General features: G+C 38.8%; 4 protein-coding genes across 43 annotated transcripts in view; 2 read left to right on the top strand and 2 right to left on the bottom strand.

The window, feature by feature from the left end:
• The window catches only part of TTLL6A (Tubulin tyrosine ligase-like 6A), a 133,564-nt gene that overhangs the window by 4,958 nt on the left and 105,250 nt on the right, over window positions 1–23,356 (top strand). The gene's annotated exons all lie outside the window — the stretch shown is intronic.
• Ir56c (Ionotropic receptor 56c) lies at window positions 225–2,027 on the top strand. The gene has a single exon (XM_020949581.2). It carries the CDS (start codon window positions 225–227, stop codon window positions 2,025–2,027), a length of 1,803 nt encoding a protein of 600 aa, XP_020805240.2.
• On the bottom strand, window positions 2,052–4,054 carry Ir56d (Ionotropic receptor 56d). The gene has a single exon (XM_020950156.2). The coding sequence runs from the start codon at window positions 4,052–4,054 to the stop codon at window positions 2,132–2,134; it is 1,923 nt and encodes a 640-aa protein (XP_020805815.2). The 3' UTR covers window positions 2,052–2,131.
• sm (heterogeneous nuclear ribonucleoprotein L) overlaps window positions 9,299–23,356 on the bottom strand; it is a 128,302-nt gene continuing 114,244 nt past the window's right edge. For all 37 annotated transcript variants that reach the window (XM_086828375.1, XM_020946250.2, XM_086828359.1 and 34 more), the window contains one exon: window positions 9,299–23,168. In XM_086828375.1, the coding sequence (XP_086684501.1) occupies window positions 23,032–23,168 (137 nt within the window). In that variant the 3' untranslated portion in view covers window positions 9,299–23,031. The remainder of the gene's footprint in view (window positions 23,169–23,356) is intronic.

Below are 23,356 nucleotides of genomic sequence, written 5' to 3'. Positions count from 1 at the left end.
TGCACAAGTGGCTTTAGCATGCAGGGCTCACCTTTGTCAACATAAAACGACGCATAACATAAAAGGATATTTTAATTGGTGCTCTGGGAGACAAGGTTCAAGCCTTCCCACAGGACCCATTACCCCGACCATGGAAAAGAGTTTCCAATCGGGGCAAACAACTTAACCTGCTTAGCCAAACGTAGGTTTTCTCAATTAATTCGTGGAGCTTCTTGAGCTTAGTCATGCGGTCTTCGGTACTTATTGGGCTTTTCCTACTGTCGATTTGCCATTCGAACGAAGGATGGAAAATGCAGTTCATCGTCGATTTGTTGACTCCGTTTGCCCAACAGAACATATTCCAGGAAATCGTGTGGTTTGTCAGTCCGTACCAGCGCTTGGAGCAGACTGACGAGTTCATAAGGCGCATTGACGAGGCTTTCGGGACGACAGCCACTCAGACGGTGGTTAATAACAACACGGAAATGCGGATGATACACTCGTCGGCTCGAAGGAACCACATGAGTTTTGTGTTCACCACAGGGGCAGATGATCCCATTATGAAGGTGTTCAGCAAGGTGCTGCTGGGGCGGCACTTTTACTTTACGATGATGATGTATGTGGACAAAGTGGGTGACATGCAGCCCATCCATGAACTTTTACTCTTCGCCTACAAGCAGCAGTTTATCAACTCGATGGTCTACTTTGAGTCGGAGGAGGGCATCAATCAGATCTTTGGAGTGACCAAGTTTCCGGCTATGGTATTCGAGAACCGAACTGATTTCAACACTTATATAAGAAAAATGTACAAGAAAATCCTGAATGCCCGCTCCGATGTGGAAGGTTACGGATTCGTCACGCCCTTGCGCCAGGACCTGCCGCATCTCTTCCAGTCCCGAGGTCGAAACGACGGGAGCACCTACCGGATCATCGAGACCTTTGTCCAGTTCTTGAACGGCACTTTTTCGGAGCTCCATATGCCGCCCGATGCCCTGGGTGGTCAGGTGATCAATATGAAGCAGGCTCTGCAGTTGGTTCGAGAGCGCCAGATGGAGTTCTGCGCCCACGCCTACGCCCTGTTCATGCCGGACGATGAACTGGAGAAGACCTATCCTTTGCTGGTGGTGCAGTGGTGCCTGATGGTTCCCCTCTACAACAGTGTATCCACGTACTTGTATCCCCTGCAGCCTTTCGCGTGGAATGTGTGGTTCTTCGCCCTGGGAGCTCTGTTCGCCCTGATTTTTCTGGAGTTGATGTGGCTCAGGTTGTTCGGAGGAGATTGGTTAGGGTATCATGGCGCTGTTCTGGACTCCTTTTGCTACATAATCAATGTGCCCACTGAAGGCCAAGTTCAGCAGCCCTGCCTTCTTCGATTTCTGCTCCTTGGCACGGTCTTCTTCCATGGATTCTTCCTTTCGGCCTACTACACCTCAAATTTGGGCAGCATTTTGACTGTGAATCTCTTTCACGCTCAGATCAACACCATGGACGACATTGTGAGTGCCCAGCTGCCGGTCATGATCATTGACTACGAGATGGAGTTTCTACTGAATCTAAATAAGGAGTTGTCCGAGGACTTTCTCAAGCTTCTAAGACCCGTTGACTCGGGTATTTTTGCAGCTCACCAAACAAGATTCAATAGCTCCTTTGCTTACTTCGTGACTGAGGACCAGTGGCAATTCCTTGACGAGCAGCAGCAGCACTTGAAGCAGCGTCTTTTTAAGCTGAGTAGCATCTGTTTCGGATCCTATCACCTGGCCTTTCCCCTGCAGATGGACTCATCCTTGTGGCGAGACATCGAGTACTTCACATTCCGCATCCACTCCTCGGGTCTGCTCAACTTTTATGCCCGCAGCAGTTTCGCATCTGCACTCCATGGCGGTTTGGTTGAGCGATTCCCGGAGAATCAGGAATACACATCCGCTGGGATGCAGCACCTGGCCATTGCCTTCATTTTTCTGCTGGTGATGAGTGCTTTAGCCGGGATTGTGTTTGTTATGGAGATGCTATCTAAAGGCACATCGCGTAGTCTTTTTGTTTATCAATGAACTCGATTAAGAAATTCCCCTATATAAAGTTCTAAACTATTAAATTTTATTGATTATATTGAGAGATACATAATAAGATCTGCGAGCTATTGATTATCTAGGTTTTATACCCTCATAAAGCGCCTGAGAAAGGACCTAGGTTTGCGGGTTATTTTAACAACAGGCCGCTGCCTCAGGGTCACATGCTCATACCACTTCATCTCCGCAGCAAAGGCCATTCCAGATACCACAAGACCAAAGGTCCAAGTGCGCATCATGCTCGAGAAGAAGCTCAGGCTGAGGGCCATGGGCTCCTCATCGATAAGATGCACCTGGATGCGTTTCAGATGCACTGCCTCCCAGAAGGCCTCTCGCTTCCAGTGGTTCATGAGGCCCGCCTGCTGGGCGATCATGATGTACTCTGTCATGGGTGAGCGTAGGTGGGAGTCCGCGTGCATGGGATAGACGTGATAGAAGGGTCCCTCGCAGATATCCGTCAGCCGGAAGATGGGCTTCCGCAGATGGTGCTGCTGCATGTCCAGGAATCGCCAGCGATCGCTGCTAACGGTGTAGCCAAAAGATGTGTTAAAAGGCTCTCGATGAAGGTCTAGCATGTGCTTGTCCACAATATCCACCTGACCCATGTAGCTGGCCGGATATTGCAGCGGTGACTTGGCCATCCTTTCATGCTCAACGGCTAGCATCAGAATCCTCAGATTGGTATCCACCACATCCTGCACCGTGTTCACCTGTCGCGATGGCGGGGCCGTGGTGAAGTAGCTGGTCATCCGCGAGATGTACATGTTCGATGTGACGATGCCCATGATGGCCAGCACAATGTTCAAATAGCGCATACGCAGCGTTGGCGTGCGGACGATGAATGTGGGTGTCATGTAGGTCAGCGTGCTGATGGACTGCAGGAAGGCGGCACTGAAGTCCCGGGGTCTCAGGGGAGAGCACAGCCAGATGGCCGTGGCTATGTAGAGTGTGAAAAGGATGATCAGGAGCCACACGTTTCCCTGGAGAGCCTCGCGCATGTATTGGTCAGCCGGTGATTGGTTGCGATTGGGAACCATAATGCAGCAGTCGTTGATGCCGATGGGATAGCTATAGCTGACCACATACATGGTTGTGATCTCGGTGAAGGAGTGTATCAGCGTCTCGTACACCCCCTGGGCTACCAGATCCAACAGGTTCGTCATGTTCAGGTAGTCTAATGTAATGTTTGCGGTGGTGTCCACCAGTGAGGCGTTCACGAACTCCAGGAATCCCAGAAACAGGTTGCCACTAGTTCCATGTACAAAGTTATTCTCGAACTTATTGGTGGGACGATCAGACTTGAAAACGCGAGGCAGATCGTACAGGATGGGCGTTCTCACCTCGTAGCCTTTCATGTTCTTGGCATACTTCTGGAAGAACTCCTCGGGCCTCCATGTGTCCGTCTTGTTAATAATCGAGGGCGTCGGATAGGGCTCCAGCAGGAACACATTGTTTTTGATAGTGACCAGAACGGTGTTGATAAACTGCTGTTTCCACACCCAGTCATAGATGTCCTTTATCTCGGTTGTAAAATCCGCAAAAGACTCAAAACTCGACTCAAAGTCGCGGCTCTTAAGGCTGGGATACAGAATGAATATCGTTTTGAGCCACCGAATCCCCTTCAGACTCTGGGTGGCCAGCTCCATAATGGGATCATCGCGACTCGTGGTGTATATCATAACCAGCGATGGAGTGCTGATGAACTGCATCATCGGTATCGGCGCATAGTGCTCGCGGGTTATAATCACATTTGGAGCCAGTGGAAAAGATGTCCAGAAGTTGTGAAAGAACTCCTGGGAATCCTTGTTCTTCAAATCCAGATTCTCAGAAATGTAGAAGATAAAGTTCTTAAAGTGATAAAGTTGCGTGATGCTAAAGAGCATATCCAAGACGAACGAGTTGTCCAACAATTGGATGCTTCCCGCAGCTCCTGTTCCATTTCCCATGGGAAGATTGCGAGGGAAAATGTCCCGCTCCTGGAGAATGAGCTCTGCAGCCCGGTTTGCCATATTGGTTGGGCGAATGCCGGCGGGTTAATGTCAAGTTGAAGGACGCCTCGCCCTTTGCATGTGGACACTGTGGATGGCGGAGCATTTAGCTGGTTATGGTTATGGTTTTACCAGGTCAAAGTCAACGCCAGTAATGACAATTCAGAAGCACAGGAGCGGCTTGACTAACTTGAGGAATTTAAAACCCTATATCTAGTATAATTTTGATATTATTTTATACGTAAGTTTAAACTTTATATAATCAGAATGTTTTTATTTGTATTTACAATAACTCTTTCTTTAACTCTAACTACCAGCAGCGCTCCTGGTCTTTAACAAGCCCTGCTTGTTGAACACGTTTATTAACTCATAAGGCCCTATTACAATTTTATCTTAAGTGCAAATCGTACATATTTAACTTTTCGCGGTTTATGCGACAAGAGCCATATAATTGGACAAATAGGTTCGGGTCATGCGATGGGACAAACCTGCGGTGTGCGGGCCATCGCTTTGTTTTAGCCAAATGCATGCAATCTGGAGCATGGAGCCACTAAATTGGATTCGACAAGGTGGGAAATGGGCCATTTTGTAGGCCTTAATTTGATCAATGAATTTTAAATGGCAATCAACAAGCTAAAGCTACAATTAAATGCACTTGAAGAAAATATCACTAAATAATTTTAACACTTATTTAACTGAAAAATAAAGCCTGCAAACTGTAAAAGTTTATTTCTATGCAATAAAAGTTATGTTGACCTGTATATTCAACAGTTAACCGAGATAAACCCTCTTTTTGCATTACTACATATAATACAGTTTTTTATATCCATAAAAGAACAAGTACAAATTAATCCACAAACATGATTAAAGGAATTATGTATTTTCCATGGAAAATTTCAAAGCCAGACCCCATGAGCTGGGCTGTTAAGCTGCTTCTGTCCGTTGCATCCTGTTAGTGGGAATTAAATGTTAGCCAAGGCCTTTTCGCTTCACCAGCCTTAAAACGATGTCGAAGCGGTGGCATGTTGCATTGCTCATTAAAATTTAATTGCTGCAAAAGTCCATAATTGACGCAAATGCCATGAGCTCGGGTGCAGGCACGAAGGCTTATCAGGCCGTGTCTTGGCATTTTGAGGCCACATAGCTGCCTGCTAATGCAATTAGCCACGAATACTCACACCCACAAGCACAAGCACAAGCACAAGCACAACCACACCCACCCACACACACACTCTCTCCCTACCTCACATGTTGGCCAACGCGCTGACAAAGGCTCAAAGCCATCTTCAGTGTTTGCGGCTTAGAATATTTATGATTGATGCAGCCGATGCTTTTTCCTCTTAGCCAGCTCTAATGTCCTATTGACAGCTCGGCTTGTGTTGCTTTGTTTGCCCGATGATTTGTCAAAATGCTGTAATTTAATGCTCTGCTAAATCGGTAGTAGTCTTCCTTCCTTTCTAAAATGGCAAGTTCGTGGGAATTTAGCCAGTTGTCTGACACCTGGAGCTATACTTTAGTCGAAACTTCTGGGGCTGAGTGCATCCCCGGTGACGCTTTTGAAGTCCTGGCCAAAAGCAGCAGCAGCATTGTGTTTTCCCATCTTGGCTGCTTTTCTTTTTTTCAGCCCAGTTTTCTGCTTTTAATGTTTGCGCCGAAAGCGTTGAAATACATTAAGCCATATTTTGGGCTTAGTGCCTTATCCTCTGCTCAACAAGCGAACAGGCGCTTTTATGGGATCAAAAGAAGGTTGATTTCATATTTTTTAAATAATTTATTTTGTATGGGGTTTTGTTGTTTTATTTGGGTAAACTTTAAAGTTTAATTTGTAGCCATTTTAACTATTATTTTCAGTCGTCACATAGGCATTTGATTTGCAAATAAGTTTTGGGTATTGAAGAAATCCTTTATTCAAGTTTTCTTAAGGGGTTCAGGTGCTCACACTGCCTGTCTCTCACTTTCTCTTAATCTCTGTCTCTCTATATCTATTGCTAGAGAAATCTCTTTCTCTCTATCTCTCTCTGCTTTCTCTAGAGGTAACTCTCTCTCTCTTGCTCTCACTTTCTCCGTTCTCTTTACTCGGAGACTATAAATACAGCCACTTATGTCGCTCTGACCTCAGTCTGTCCGCGTCCTCCCCTATGTTTACATCTATAGTGATTGTAATAAACCCAAAAATATCACATCTGGATCTCCATGAAGAAGATCACTTTGGTGAAACCATTTTAAGAAGAAGCATCGAGGATCAAATAAGTAAAATTAACCATTTAACCAATATATTTTTGTCAATTTATCTTTAATAATAGGGCTCTTTGGCTAAATTTTCTGCGACCCACAATGTTTTAAACCATTAACCGAGCTAAGTTGCCTTTATCCAATACGATACTGAAGTGTATTTACCCGAAAAAAATCGCACTTAACAGTGTCAGCTGCATTACAAATGCCAACCAACTCGACACAATCTGATATTAAGTTATAAATTTGCCAGCCAGCCAGCCAGCCAGTGGTGCCCTCTGGCCTCAGTCTTATATTTTTGTTTGCCTGTATCTCATTTCAGCTTTTTTAGTTACACTTTATTTTTCAAACAGTGGCTGGTGTGCGAGTGGTGTGCTATGTGGTTGGATGTGGATGTGGGGACGTGTTTTTGCCATTTCTAAGCGGAAGCGAAATGTGCGAGAGTAGTTGAAAGCCCTCGAGTTGTTTCGTTGCCGTTGCCCATGTCAAGTGCCAGCTGCTGCCATGGCCCCCGGAACTGGGTCCAGGAGGAATCCTCCTATCCGCCGACAGTTTGGGCGGCTGCACTTTCGACATTTAGCGCCGCCCACATGGTTGGTTACCTCCCGAGAGTCCAGCATCCACCTGCCATCCTTAACCCCTGCCATCCTTAACCCCGGCTGTCCCTTCCCCCTTGGGCCAGCAGGTGCATTTGACTGGCACCACAGCATGTGTACGCTGTGCCGTGCCGGCAGCCAACTGTTAAGCGAAATTACCACAATCTCCGCACGTCGAACACTTTTTAATGCTGAAAAATGTATTTTCTAATTTTCCCCCGGCTGCCATGTTGTCCACCGGAGGAAGTACCCTCCACTCATCCCCCATTCGGTCAAGTTTATTTGGCTTTGTCAGTTTTTCAGGCTGAGCAGAGCAGGTGCGAGGAATGAGTCTCAAACTGGCAAGGCAATGTTAATGAAAAGTAATTATTTTCCAGACCCGAAAACTTCAGGGTGAAGAAATGGCTTTAAGCTGCTTGCCAGCTGGAAGGACAGCCAGTGTGTCGAGTGTGTCCTTTGCACATTAATATCGTATCCTTGGCAAAATTTTCATATTACTTACAAAACTTGACGTGGCTGCTGAGGCTAAAAGCTTCGGAAAAAAGGCAATTTCCGCCATCTTTGGTGCATGATAAGAAAAGAGAGTGAAAGAGGAAAAAATCACTAAAGCTGATTTGCCGGCATTCTTAAAATTTGCGAGCCAGAGAAAATTTTGAGGAGACCCAAAAGAGTCTTGGCCAAAAAGTTGCCAAACTCTGTTACCAAAAAGAGATAATGAACTTTTATGGAACAATCAATCTGTGATTAAGTTGAAGTATAAAATAATATCCATTACACTGTAGAGTGCTAAAAGTATATTGTTAAGCCTTCTGCAAATTTATATATCATTTTACCAAGCATCAATTTGCATAGTTTTGCCAGGGAAAAGTGTTGCTATCTATCTTTTTTCTCATAAGTTAACCAGAAAAAGTCCTTCCATTAACTCCCTACCTCCATTTCACTGTCTTAATTAAGACGGAACAGGTCTATTAAGAGAATTACGAGAAAGAATGATTAAAGAATTGCAGAATTCCGGCGAAAGTTTACCCACTTAGCCAACTGCTTGGCATTTTGGCAGCTGCCAGAGATTTCCTTCAATCCGTATAATTTAACTATTTTATGCAGCGGCCAACAAGAGGCGGAAAAATTCACGAAACGTGGAAAAAACAATGAAAATGCGCTTTGTTTTCATGCCTTTTCCTTCTCTCCCTTTGGCCTTTTACCTCATTATCTCTCCCTTTTGACCAAGAGCCGTTAGTTCGCTAAACGAGTCGAGTCCTTTCCCTTCCAGCCCGATCCTTGCGCGCATTCAAGTGCATCTTCTGGCCAGCAATAATAATGTTTGCAATTAAACTAATGAAGACATTTGCCTCTGAACTAGGCAAGTCAATTAGAAGTTGCAAAGACCATCCTCCTCCATCGAGTAGTTGCATATTGACCACGCAACCGGCCATTCAGATGCAATCTACTCCATGTTAAGTGCCATGCTTTGACAGTGAACAATATTAATTGTCTGCTCTTTTTTTGTTATTATTATTATGGGCTGTCCCAGAACATGACAGTTGAGATAGTGAAACATTGCATTCTGAAAATATCAAAATTACCAGGAGAATGGTGGTGTTGCTCAATAGTTTTATTTTCATTGGCATGAGCATCTTTACACGCAGATAAATATTGGGGGGAAATGAGGGGCCTTTCTTAAATTTACCAGAGTATTTTATATGTAGAGGTTTTCTATATATTTTCTAGAAATTAAAGAATCGTTTCTATGACAGCTTTACGGTAGAGTGGTCAAACTTGCATAGATCCTTAAGCAGCTATTCAGTTTATTGATACTAAAATATATTGGCAACCAATACTCATTATGGAAAAAATCGCAATTGAGTAATTAACGCAAATTTAGAGTTGAAATTAATGTCAAGGATATATATATATATATATATATATACACCGCGTTTTTTTAACGTGTAAAAACTTACCTTACCCATGGACTCCTCCCTCCATTCTCTCTGTGCAATTTTGGCCAATACTAATATTTGTAGCTCCATTTCTCCATCCCCTGCTTGATCGCATAACATATCTGTGCATTTGGAAACCGCTGGCATAACAGCACAGTTTGATGTGGGGAAATTAATGCGACCTCTTGTGCCACAAGGATGTCACCAGCAAAAACACCCGCTTTGCGGATAAGGATGCGGATGCGGATGCCCAGGATGGAAGCAACAGCAGCAGCGGCAGAAGCGCAAAAGTTTCTGCCCCCACGCGTTGCTGTTGCAATCACGCGGATTTTGAACTTTGGATAAGCCAACGTGGGGGACGGGGACGGGGTTTCCGTGCCCCATCCTGACACTCCTCCTCCAGGGATAACAGTCAGCAGGAGGTATTTGCGAAATGAATTAACGAATCCCGGGGAGGTAGGGAGGCACCCAGGCAGTCAACGTGAAATGAAAGTTCTCGGTTTTAATTTAATATTTATTTTTATTTACTTTTGTCGCGTTTGAAATTGGTTTTTCGGTTGCTGTTACAATATTTGTCTGCATAGAGTTTTTTTCATAATATTCCATTTCTCTGTTAGTTATTATTGTTTTGTTTTTGTTTTTTTTTTGGTACCGGAAGTACCTTGATCAGATTCGGCAAGTTCCCGCGTTTAGCATTTGGTTGGGGAATTACGTTTAGAAATGTGTGTTTAATGGCCTGCTTGGGAGGCTTCGGTTTCGTTTAAAGTTCTCTCTTTGGTTTACGGATTTTTTGGGTTTTTCTTCATTTTTCTTAGTTTATTAAAAGATAAATAAAATCTCTCTTTTAAGCACAAATGTTGTATAACTAAATAATTTCTTTACAATTAAAATCATGCGCCAACAGTTCAAAATGAGTTAGCCCCCTTTGGTTATTCGTTCGGTTATCGTAACTTTCTTGTATTATTCGTTTTTAAGCATTTTTATGTTAATTACAATCTTTAGCTAATTTGACACATAAAGCGGAAAACTTAACAACATTTTGTTGGTTGAATTGCCATTTCTTGTGTTAGGTTTGCAATGATCTTCAATAGACACTTACAGCTAGGTATAATATTTATTATTAATTCATTTAAGTTTTGTTTAACATTTACTCCCGCACCCTTTGCTGTTCTGTTACTTTTACCATTATCGTTATCGTTATCGTTATCGTTATCATTAAATTTCGCTACTAATAAAATATACTTTATGCGCTATACACTCTAATTGTTTAGTACGATTCTGATGAGCGCCGATTCTCTGCCAGAAGTTAGCCACGGAGATAGATCGTGGTTCGCTTTTTAGCCCAGTAACTGCCTCTAAAATATGCTTGTGCTAGCTTAGGACTTGACTCTCATTCTGTTTTTTCGGTTTTCTGTTTTTTGTTTTCGGTTTAGTTATAGTTTTAGTTGTTTTTAACATGGTGGTAATCTGCAGTCAGCGTTTAGAAGAGCGTCTCTTATAGTGTGATGGCATCATCTTCGGTCGGATACAGCTGGAAGGGAAGGGCGCCTTTGGAAGAGCATCTGGTGGGTCTTGGGGATTGACTTTGGGAAGTGGAGCTTGCTAGGGAGAAGCCTTGCTAAGGAAACTCAGGTCTGGAGAAGATATAGAGGGACTGGATTCGCAACAGCTGCTGTCTAACGTCCGCTTTGGATCTCAGTATTCGTTTAATTTGGCTTTTTATACTCGACCAGGTTGCACCACAATTTACAATTCGCCTACTAATAATGGTTGTTGGCACCGCAATGCACTGCTCTCCCTCCCTCACTCACTCACTTTCTCTATCTTTTTTCGCGCAGTGCAGTGCCGCGCACACCTACACACGTATGTAGTTGCAACATCGAAAAAGTTGTCCAAAAGGATTAGCGTATCGGTATTATCTCGTATGTTGTATATATCTACACGTATGTATATAGTTCAATAGTTATTCATGCACGGTATATAGGTATAATATCTGTGTATATGCTGTATATAACTATCTTGAATAATACATTCATATATGTATAATGCATGTATCTTTTTGTATATCCTACGTTACATACATACATATAGCATTAGGTTTTTTTTCTCCATCTTTTTCATAATTGTAGTTGTCGTTATGTATGTATGTATGTATATGTACTATAGTATATAGACACAATTTGTTCACAATTCTCTCTAAGTTTAGAAATAGAGGCGGTGGCTTTTATTTGGACTCCATTTATACATTTAGTCAGTGAAACGAATTGTAAACGAAAGTATTTCAATTAAAATGCGGCAAACAGCAAGACAGAGTTACGTTTAGAGTTACAGTTTTAGAGTAAGGCTCTGGCGGCATGAGTCGACTCGGGCAGCCCGCATAAGTATGCTACACCTACACAAAATCTCAAACAGGATGGGGGATATGCCTACGGGACTGCAAGAACGAAAGTACCAAAGAAAAACCATCGACAGTAGCCATGGTATCTAACATGTACATTTAATTTAATTCAAATTGTTTTCTTTTGTTTCGTTTCGTTTTGTTTTACTTTCTTTTCCGATTACTGCTCTTTCTCTCGCGTCGCAGTTTTCTTGTATAGCAAAATCACATTTGAATCTCCTTTTGTTTTGTGAGGAAAAAAGTCTAAGTCACGCTTTTCAAATTGCTTCGTTCTTTCAACGTTTATACAATAATGCTATGTATGTTTGTCGGGTGTGGGGTGTTGGTGTGTGGCATATGTACATACCAAATAGGACCCTTGGGAAAAGGTGCATCTATTAGTGCCACATTGAGCTGAATAATTGCTGAAATTGCTGTCGGGCGTTCGTACGTACGAATTGATGCGAATAATTGGCATTCGGCGTTTTTGGCGGGCTAAAGTAACTCGATTTGCACATGAAGTATGCATTATCCTAGCTTACACGCTAATATTACATTCAATATGGAGTATTTGGTACTTAATTGCCATGTATGTTACACAACTACAGTTAAGTTTTACTTTGAAATTGACATTAGGATCATCGTTCATCGTTCGTGGGCCACATGGGGCCGAACTTCTCTTCTCTTAAGTACGTAAATCAGAGTTCCAACTACACCGGAATTGTAAATAAAAGTTTCTGTGGTGCAGTTACATATCTATATATATATAGTCTACCTGTAATTCTATCTATATGTAGGTGTTAAGCAGCTATGTATATTTCTGCAATAGTTATTGTGCACATTTTCTAAAATAATTGAGAGACAATTGACACTAAGCTTTCAAACACTGTGTGTGTATGTGAGTGTGCCCAATCATTGAATTGGTGTTATTTATTGTTATCGTTAACATTTATGGTTTACGTTAAGGTTTCAACATTAGTTGCACTTTTATAACTATTATAATTAGCTTACAACTAGAGTACATATATTATCGGTTTTCAATGCTTATGAAAATAGAGGATGAAGAACTTGGTAAATCACTTTGCGAAGCAAATTGAGCAACTTATTCGAGAACGACAACGTCTTGTTTCCGTTTCCATCTAACATATGGACCCATTTGCTTATTTCCATTAATGAGTAACGATTAATCATATTTATACACACGTGGTGGTGAGACTTGGTTTCTTTACAATTGGTGTGCCTTTAACACTAATACTCCTCCTCGATTGCAACGCATTTATAAAAATACAAAACAAACTATACAAAGCAATGACTCTCCTCTCCTGACCCGTGTATATGTATTTACACACTCTACATGATAAATGCAGGCGCTTTAACCTCAGGTTTTCTTTCAAACCATGTCCAAACAGTTTCAATTTACAATTTTTGTGCTTCGATATTTACAATTTTCAAGTTTAAAGCGAGCGTATTATTATTATTTTGTATTATTATTCCATCTTAGCAAGAACGTACATATTTGTATGTATATATCAAGGCTATATGTTAAATCTGGTATATCGGTGTCATGTGGCGTGGCTGCGAGTGTAATCCGAACCAAAGTCGTAATCAATGGCGAGACAATTGCAAAATAATAAGTCAGCAACTAAGGATTGGTCCCTTTTTACTTTCATTTCAAAACGTGAGAGTAATGCCTCCAGATGTGTCCTGGTGAATAAGCTCTTCGGGTTCTAGTCTACAGAGATGTTCGTTCGAGTGTGAGTCCCTAAGCGAAGCTAAATGAAGATAGGGCCGCTGAAAGCTCAATTTTAGGGAAAAATCCGGCATAGAACCGAGAACGAAGCCTGGCCAGGTCACACAAATTGATTTAAGTGAACATTTTATGCTTGTTTGCCACAGCAATTTATTTATTTGAAACTATTTTACTTGGTTTGCTAGATAAACAATTTGGCATTTGTCATGGCCGCTGAGCTCCGGCAACTGCCATCAATCAATGGCCGCAGCGCAGGACATGCGACATGCAATTTAACGCCAACTGCAGGACAACACAAAAAATGACTCAAATAATATTAATCCCGACAGATAAATAAAGAACAGAGCTGCATTTGTACTCGGTCCATTGTGTGTTTGTGGTCTCGGCTGAAACGGAATAAATAGAGCATAGATAAATACACGCCGTGCCCATTAGGAGGCTGACACAAAGGGCCAGGACCTGAGCCACCTCGTTAGCCCGATGCTAAAGCCAACGGAGCCAAAGGAATCGGGATTGGAATAGGCATCGTTTGGGTTCGGGGAAAAGGCAATGCATTTTAAATGGAATATTTGTGTAAGTCGCTCGGTTTTTCCTGGGTCGTCTTGCCCCCGCCTGGGAAATGAAATAATAGACAAAGGATTAGAGAGGACCAATGGAGAGAATCCGCTACTTTACATAAACTTCGGCTTAAGTAAATAATTTATTGAGCTTGAAGCTCAGACAAAGGGAATCGGACAGGATGTGGCTTAGGCATTTAGCTGCCCCAGGATTGAACGGGTCGAATTGGTGCCCCGGATGGAATGCCACACGTATGTGTGTCCGAGTCCTGTGATAAATGTATCTCCTTGCCCCCAATTGACCCTCTCCCTCGTCCTTCGACATTGTTCGCCTTGTTGGTCGCAAGAAAAAGTTTTCTGGCCAGATTAAGCAGGTCGGAAGACAGGGCCGGCGGTCAGTCCTTTTAATTAAACATTGTTAAATGCAATTTCACAAAATCGGTCAGGCGGAAAAGTCGGAAAATTCGAAAAGCGGCCCCCCGGCATCGAGTTAACCAGTTTTCAAAGTAAGAGGCAACCGCTGCCTAAGTTTTCAAGAAATCCCTTGGCGGTGGCAAAAACTGTTTAAAATTTCTGGCATAACTTTAAGGTAAACCCCATTGCCATTATCCCAACGAATTGTAAATCACAATAATGCTGGGCTGTGTGTATTTTGCGGAATCTGTAATTTGTTTGCCAATTTACGGAATTTCATTGTGATTTTGTTTATGCATGGCATTGAATTAATTTTGACGGAGCGGGTGGGTTCAGAGTTAATTAGATTATAGATGGGGTTATTCTGCTTTACAACCCAGTGGGTAATAATAATTTGATTGTGGGTGAAGTACTTATTAGAAATGAGCAGGGGAAAGTAATGTGATGTTTTGCTACTATTATAAATTAATTAAAACTGCTAAAGAAACCTTTAAACAGGATTACTTCATTACTAATCGCTGTTTTCAAAATGATTTACTCTAAATAGAAACCAAATGAAAATGTTATGTCTGAATCTATTTGTTTTGTGGCTCTTTAATTATGTACCTCTGATGTGTGAGCATTAGTGGTTTCAACTAGTTAGTTAGTTACTACGATTACTTACCACATGCAGCAAGCAACTGAAAAGTGGCTAACTAAATATGTATGTATTTATATTCCAATGGGTCAACAAAATTAGCAAACTATTTTACGCAATGAAATTAATTTAAATGGAGCTCTGTTTTGTTTTTAATGCTTCGCGATTTTTGCTCTCTAAACTTATTGATATTGTTGTTGGTTCTGTAGTTGTTGTTGTTGTTTGTTCTTGTTGATTGGATTGGTTGTTGTTTTTTTTTTTTTTTATTTTATTGATTTTATTTTGAGGGGACTTGGTGACTGAGGTGCTTGTTGTTGTTGTTGTTATTGTAGATGTTGCCACTAACTGTACTAGCTGTACTTGTTGGAGTGTTGTTGATGTTGTTGTTGTTTTGGTTGTTGTTGTTGTTGTTGTTGCTAAACTGCAAATATGACAAAAGTATAGGTGAGTATTAGTGGTGAGAGAGTTGAGAGAAATTGTTAAAAGTTGTAACTGCGGGGACTAATTGTTGTTAAATAAAACAAAGTTTTCATTCGAGTTTCTTTTTTGTGTATAAGTTTAAGTTTTTCATTTATTTGTTTTTCGTTTTTGGGTTTTCTGGTTTTAAGATCAAAGAATTGTATTTTATGTACTGTTTGTTTTTGTTGTGGATTCTTGTTCAAGTGGCGCTGTTTTTATGTTTGAGATTTTTCTTGTTTTTTTTTTTTTAATTTGTTTCGTTTTTTGTTTTTTTTTTTTGCTGCAACGCTTGGCTTAAAAATAAATAAGTTTCAATGATGGTTTTACAATTTTATCGTTTGTTCTTAGGTTTTTTGTTTTGCATTTGCACTACAGCGATTTATAATTTGCTTATTCTTGGTTTCTGATGCTAACAACATTTAATAAATAGTAGTTTTGAATAGTTGCTAATAATTTGTGGTTCATTGTGTCCATTACTCGTTTGTGTGTGTGTTGTGTATCTGTGTGTATTTCGACTGTGTTTGTGTGTGTTATTGTTTTTCCTGTTTTTCGTTTTTTGTTTTCGCAAATTTGTTTGCTGTGCAGTACATGATATTTTCGCTCGGTATTTTGGTATTTCCTTCTTCTGATAAGATTGATGTGTGTATATATCGATATAAACGTATATATGTATGTATATATATATGTCTGTATGCATGTATCGGCTGCATATATATATGTATATATAACGGCTGATTATGTCTGTGTGCCTGTGTGTAAATGCGACGCAGAATTGTTTGTCAAAAAAGTAGTTCGTACATAAGTAGTCAAAAATCGGTTATCAAAAGGACTTTTTGCTGTGATTATGTTGCATTCCATAGGCTTATACATATGTAAGTATCTCTGTATGCGTTTATGTATGTATAAATGTGTATGTATGTATGTATGTATGTATGTATGTAGTTATGTTATAAGTGTACTTATAGTATATAATGTATAAGTTTTTTGTGTTGTCCGAGTGTGTGTAATGTTAATGTAAATATGCGGGACTCTTAAAGGGGAATGCAAATCTTCGGGGATTGCCTTCTTTCAGGCGTTATCCTGGGAGATTTTCATTCGCCAGTTAGATCGCCGCTAGAGTGTTATGTTGTTGGAGTATTAGATGTAAATTATTTTGCTTCGCTATTCCACATTACTAGCTTATTACACTTATTAGCATATACGAATGCGTTAACGATTCTTCAACTAAACACTTAGAAGGTTCGATTTAAAATTGTCTCTAATCGCGGTATTCGATATTTCTTCGGTATTGACTTTTCCCTTTTCTTAGGCCCTGCCTACAAGTATGCTAAAGCGCGAGCACTCAGCACAGTCGCGTCCCAGGTAAATGAAAATAATGAGTACACATATAGCCCGTTCATACGCGCTCCCCGTACACCAAAAGAAAAAAACACAATTAAAACAACACAAGGCTCTCGGGGCGGAAACGGCAGAGTTGCTGTTGCTGGTATTATGCGTTAATTGCGTTATTAAATTTAGTTAATGAGATTGTATTTATTCGGTGGATTAGTTTAACAAGTGTAAGTGTGGGTGCGAGTCGGTGTTCGAACCCATTTCCGCCACACAGCAAACCCTAAATTAAAGTATGAACTAACTAAACTAAACACTTAACTAAACTAAACTAAATTAAACCGATCAACGAAAATTCAACTAAATTGCATATTAACATTGCTATTATTAGTGGTTTTCAGGATGCCTGGTGGAGGGGGAGGGATGGAGAGTGTGTGTGTGTTTGTCGAAATTATATATCACACGTTGTAACGGGTGTTCTTGTGTGCGTGTGTGCGTTTCCTTTAAATCCTTCGGGCAAGAGCGCAGGTATGTATGTAGCGTACTTAAACACACATACAACTAATTGGCGCCCGAAAGTATGCAATTGTCCGCAGATGGGAGCTTTAAATTGGTAATAAATTATTTAGGACTTTTGTGTTCCTGCTCCCGAATGCCGGGTTCTTGAGCGGACCTGCTGCTGGTGTGGGAGGGGGAGGGGGGATGCATGTACCTTATTTATGCTGCATGTTTAGGGAAGAGTTGGTTCTAAATAATGTCTGCTAAATACCAGGCCTAATTCACTAATACTTGTACGTGGGGAATATGATCTTGCTCTCTCTCTGAGTCTCGTCGAATTTCGTTTCTTGCAATTTCGTTACGTTTACGTTGCGTTGCGGCTTACGTTTTTTTTGCTTTGCACTTGCTTTTGCGCACACTAAGACATTTGGGTATGTACGTGTGTATTATATAAGGAATCGTCAATATATATATATATTTATGTATATACGCCTCTAAATACATAATAGACATCTATTGGAAATTCAAACGTGCTAGCATTTGCTTATGTTAAAATTACACATATTATTTGATTTGTATTAGATTTTTTTTTCAAAATTATCACCAGTAATTACGCGTACGACTACACTATGCAGTTGTTCGTTCATTTCTCCACCCTCGAAAACTTGCCTTCGTCCTTGGTCTGTCTGTGTCTGTGTCTGTGTCGGTTTTAGTGTCTGTTTAAGTGTCTGTATGGTTGTCTGTGTCTGTGCCGTGCCCGGTGTGTAGTTGGTGTAATTTGTGGTGTAATTATGTAAGTATTCGCTTCTCAAACATGTAATTGCATTACTCATAACGTCAAAGTAACTCTTTGTTTATATTTTGCGCTTGGTTTTTTCGTATTTTTAAGATTCTTTTCTTGCGTTTAAAATTGACTCGCGCCGAGACTCCTTTCCCATTACTCTCTCCTCCTCTTGTTTTATTAAAAACTATACTCGAATGTATATATGTATGTATATATGTATGTGGATGTGGTGTTGTATTACTATGTATGTTATGATCTCAGATATATATATCTATATATATATATTTATATATAAATATTTATGTATATAAGTATTTGTATGTGTGTATGTAAGTATAAACTATAAGCCTATAAGAATATAGTTGTAGTTGCTCATTTTGTTCATTTATTTTTCGTTTTCATAGTTTTTTTTTGTATTTTTTATTTGGTTTTTCGTTTATCCTTTAGTTGTTGTTATTCTTTGTTCTCGTTATGCACATGCACTTTTAGATTATTATGAATTCGTTTCGGTGTACAAAGTTCTTGTTTTGTTTAGTGTTTCTCATTTGCCTCTCGGGGTTGTATCAAATTCAAACTAAAGATACATATATTATATTATATGTATATGTATATATAGAAAACGATTGTAGCAAACACAAAAGGCTATAGCTCTCCTGTCTCTCACTGGATCGTGTGGTTTGTCTTAGCAAATTTGGCAAGCAAGTGGTTGCGGCATGGAAAAGGGGAAAAATAGGTTGAAAAGCGAGAACCAAAGGCGCTCGTCGCAGTATAAAGCTCAGTGAAAGACACTTAAGAACCACCTCTCGTTCAAGGCGGTTCCTACTCTCTCGTTAAAGTATTAATGTACCCAGTTTTCAACTCGTGTGTGAGTGTGGTGTGGTGTGTGGTGTGGTGTGTCGCTGTTGTTGCTGTTTCATAATTGGACGGTTTCACAAATTTTAATAATTTCATTTTGTTTCTCGTTTTTGTTTTGATTCTTGGTGGTTGTCAATTCAGTATTGAATAAACTGGTCCATTTGTGTAGTTTTTGGTGTCTCGATAAGACGAAACTAAGACGAATATCGGGTTGAAATTACACTCCAAATGGGACCTGCCCTTGCCCGACCCACCTTTATTTGTTGACTTATTAAAAATAAAGACAATGGGCGGGCTTGGGCTTCGAATAATGAACCAATTGGTTACTTGGATCGGGTGTGGACAAGTTCAAGAAAATCGTGAGTTGTTACTTATAAACACAGCACCTACCTTGTACCCCATGCGCATTTGATATTTATTGGAGTTGAAAACTACGAGGCAATTGCAAACGTAATTCAAACGTAATGGGAACGCATAAAAAAAGGAACTGCTACGTAAAAAGGACATGCAATTAGCAATTAGCAATTAGCAAAAGCCAGCGGACTCGGAAGGCCTTCGTCTGCGTAACAAGATCTTGTCTGTCGTTGACAACCTTTAAATGATTTATCTCTCTTCAATTGATTGTTTCAATTCAACAAAATTGTTTAACGAAATTTGACTAATTTTTGCTTTTATTTAATTTCGAATGCGTTTAAATTAAATTTAAATAATTGCTACTAGAGGTTATTTTCTTGCTAAATTTCGATTTCAGAAAATAGGCGCAAAGGAAATTAAACAATTTTCCTAGTTATCGAATTGGTTTTCGTTTTTTTTTTTTTTTTAAATTGTGTTCTTTTTCAAATAATACTTTAAAGTAATTATACTTATTATTATAAATTAAGTCTTAGGTCTATCATTGGGTTTCTTATATTGTTTGTTTTTGTTTTTGCGTTTCTGTATATGCTTACATACAATTCTTATTGGCGTTTTCGTAAAGGATTGTAGGGATTATGTCTGTTTGCAGTTTTCCTTTTTTGGTTTCTTTGTTTTTTAATATTGAAAAGTGCTCGGGGTCTTTTCTTCTTGTTTACACATTAATAATGCCTAAATTGTATAATTTCAAAACTCAGGCCCTTACATTTGAATTCTTCAAAATTTTGATATGTTCAAAATTCAGGATAACACTATAGATTATTTGGCATATAATTTAGTTAAGGTTTACTCTTCTTTAGTTTGCTGTTCGTTATGCCCATAAAGTAAATGAATCGGATGTGCGTTTAGGATGCCTTTAAACTATACTTTGCCTTAAATGCTCTGCGAGTTCTCTATAGTTTCAAAAGCAAGTTATTTGTCACGCTTCAATTCCTATTCGAATGTACAAAAAGAAAAACCATGACATAAAACAATGATGATGGTGTGTGGGAGTGTGACTGTGTGTGTGTTTTTTTTTTTGGGTGATCAAAATAAAAATGCGACTGCCAGATACTTTTACATATTTATATATATATATATATTTATATCAAAAAATGAGCGCGCATGTTACAAACTCTGGGCTTAAAAAATACGCTTTAAAAAATAACAACAGAATTTAAATATTAAATAAAACAAATCATATATAAATACACGCATAAATATATGTTTACGTCTTTATATATTCAACTGAAGTCGCCGAACGAAAACCATCAGCTAAATATATAAATATATTTATTTGTCTCTATTTTACGCATACAAAATTAAAGATATGAAAGAATAAACACAAAATCAATTGTGTTAAGTGTCGAATAAAACTATTAACAATAAAAATTCTGATTATAATTCGTATATATATATAATTGTAAATTAAATAGCTACCAAGTTTGTTATGTAAATTTATATTATATATTATTGTATTATAGTAGGTTGGTTTATTGATCCGATTATGATCTAATTAGGAGCTTCAAGATCGTTGTTGCTTTATCTTCTTACAAATTAATATTTAATAATTAATTATTAACGAGATTGTTTGCATTTTGCTGTATAATTAGTTCCCGTTTGTGTCATTAAACCATGATAATCATTTTAAAATTAAGTACAATAATACTTAATCTTTAGCAAGAATATTTTACAGTTAAGGATTAAAAAACAATTTACATAATAACTAAGACTGTAAAAGACACTTGAAATAATTACACGAACTAGTTGACGAAATGAGAAAATTGCAATAAATTAAATAGAACAAACGAAGATTCGTTTAAAGCCCAAATTGCACATATATGTAGTTTAGTCGATAGCATAAAATGAATGAATATGAATGATCTCATACATAAGGGAGGAAGCCTAACGATTGTGTCAAGCCTTGAACTACAGGAAGTGTGAAGAAAATTCGTTTAGCGGCCCTAGCATTGTGTGTGTGTGTGTGAGAGTGTCTCTGTGTGTGAATTCGTTGATTTGCAATAAAAACAAATGTATTATATATATATATATATATATATATATATATATATATATATATCAAGAACAAGGACCTTCCTGCGGAAGGTAACAGAGTTCTTACCTTCGGGCCTAAACATAAAATCATACAACTCAAATGAACTCATGGGTTATCATCTCTCGTGGTATTACATTATTTGCATCTTTTTTTTAATATGTTAATTTCGTTATTATTATAGGTAATCTAACATACGCCTTTGATATGGTGTTGTTGCCGTTGCTTTATTGCTGATATTTGAATTCTTTACTCAATTTTCATCTTGATTTTCAATACATTTCGCCTACTTTTATACGCATTTGCAATACGCCCTCTCACCATCATCATCTTTAGTAGTAGCTTTGCTTTGCTAACTTCACTTGGAGTTCTGAAATGTTTGGCTCTGTGTCTTCTAATTTTAAAACGCCTCAAAAATATGTTGTTTTGTTTGTTGTATGTTTTTTTGCTGTCTGCATGTCTGAACGATGCTGCTTAACTATGCTCTAGATGCTCTCTCTTTTCAATTTGCACTTACTAAATATTTTCTTGTAGTTTTTTTAATCTTTTGTTTTGCCTTAGCTTGTGGTTTTTTTGTTTTGTTTTTGTTTTAGTTATTTCGCTTTTTACATTTAGTGTAAATTAAAATTAAATTTAATGTAAATACAAATACAGCTCATTACATATAAATTTATGCCTTTTTCAACTTTGTAAATTAAGCACAAAAATTATGTTTATCGTCTTGTCTTTTTCTTGTTTTGTTTTAATTAGTAAAAACATTGGCTTGTGCAAGTTTTTATTTCCTTTCGGTTCCCTCCTCTCTATCTTGTTTGTTAGTAATTTATATATTCGTTAAAGTAAGAAATTTAAAATCAACTGCCGCTGCAAGTTTGTTTCGTTTCGTTTTTCTTTTCTTATTTGTTTTTGTTTTGCATAACTAAAATTAATAAATTTTATTTAAAATTGCTAAATTTTTGGTTTTAATTTACACAAATATTATATCCTTGCAATAAATATTTATTGTTGTTTGTTAAGACTTTTTCTCACGCCCGAATACTTGTCGAAATATTGTCCAAAGAAATGTATCTTTTTGTTACATAAATACACTCGTATCCGAATCGAAATCATATTACACATATATAACTATACAGAAGTGTCTGCCAGGGGGACAATTGGGGGATTATGGGAATTGAGGGGATTATGGAAGGATATAGGATCAGGTGCAGGGAATTTCTTTAGTAGTTACAATTTTAATCATTTTTATTCTTGTTTTTGGTTTATGTTTGTATTGGGGTTTTTGTATCAATCAAGCATTACATCATAGTTTACAATTGGTTGGATTTCTTCTTTTATTTTTACTTTTTTTGTTGTTGTGAGAAAGTCCTAATGCTTCTTCATCTTCTCTTTATAACAATAATAACAATTAAATTTTTTGTTTTGCTTTTGCATTTTTTTTTTGCATGTTTTGTTGTTGTTGTTGTTGTTCTATCCAACACAAACGCATGTAATATAATGGGATGTAATGTAATGTGGTGTGTACGTGTATACATCATATCAAGAATTGTGTGTTCATTATCCTGTTTTGGCTTTTGAACGAGGCCATATCGTACATAGGCTGCATTGTCATAGTAATAAGCTGAATTGTCTTTTGGGGTGAATTCAGTAAGTCTATGCAAAAATGGCTCGTAGAAAAGTTACATGCGTTTGCGATGCTTGGTTACTAGCTAGGACATCTAGCTGTCGCACTGCTGTCATCTAAAGTGTTTTAGTTAGTTAATTGTTAATTGTTCTTGGTAATTGTAATCAATTTGCCGTATTCAATTCGTTTTCGGATAATCATCAGTTACTGTCGCAGCGATCTTTCTTCAGGATGATGATGTTGCTGATGTTGATGTTGATGTTGATGATGTTGTTGTTGTTGATGTTGTGTCGAGTGTGTAAGCCATTATCGGTACGTGAAGAAGCTGCTGTTGTTGTTGTTGTCTTTTTTGTCTATTTCCTGCTTGTTATCTTCCGTTTTTTTCTTGCTTGTCAGTCGACGAATGCTTCTTCTCCTTCATCGGTATATATATATTATATATGGTGGTTCTGTATTGTGTGATAGTTAAGCTGGGATGTCGTTTGCTTTGCTTACACAATCGTTATCAAATCTCAATTGTAGATGTCCACCTTGGTGTCCACCTCGTTCTCCTTCTCGATCATGCCCTCGCTGGTCGCATTGTTCCAGGCTCCATTCATGCTCTTCGAAGAGGAGAAGCACAGCTTCATGATGAAGGGGAACTTGGTGCCTGACATTAGAGAGAGAGAGGGGGAGAAAGAGAGAGCAGGTATAAAACACATATAGAAATTACAATAGGACAATAGGTACACATATGGTATATATATATATATTCATTAAGTTATATATTGTGTAGTATAGTGTATAAGTGTTGTATATTCTTGAATTTCGTTTTATTGATTCGGCAGGAAGAGTCTT

Source organism: Drosophila serrata, unplaced genomic scaffold (assembly GCF_035046125.1).
Source record: "Drosophila serrata isolate PLE 108 unplaced genomic scaffold, ASM3504612v1 contig_184, whole genome shotgun sequence".
NCBI classification, from domain to species: domain Eukaryota; kingdom Metazoa; phylum Arthropoda; class Insecta; order Diptera; family Drosophilidae; genus Drosophila; species Drosophila serrata.
Note: the sequence above shows the minus strand (reverse complement) of the source record. Positions and strands in the feature narration are given on the sequence as shown.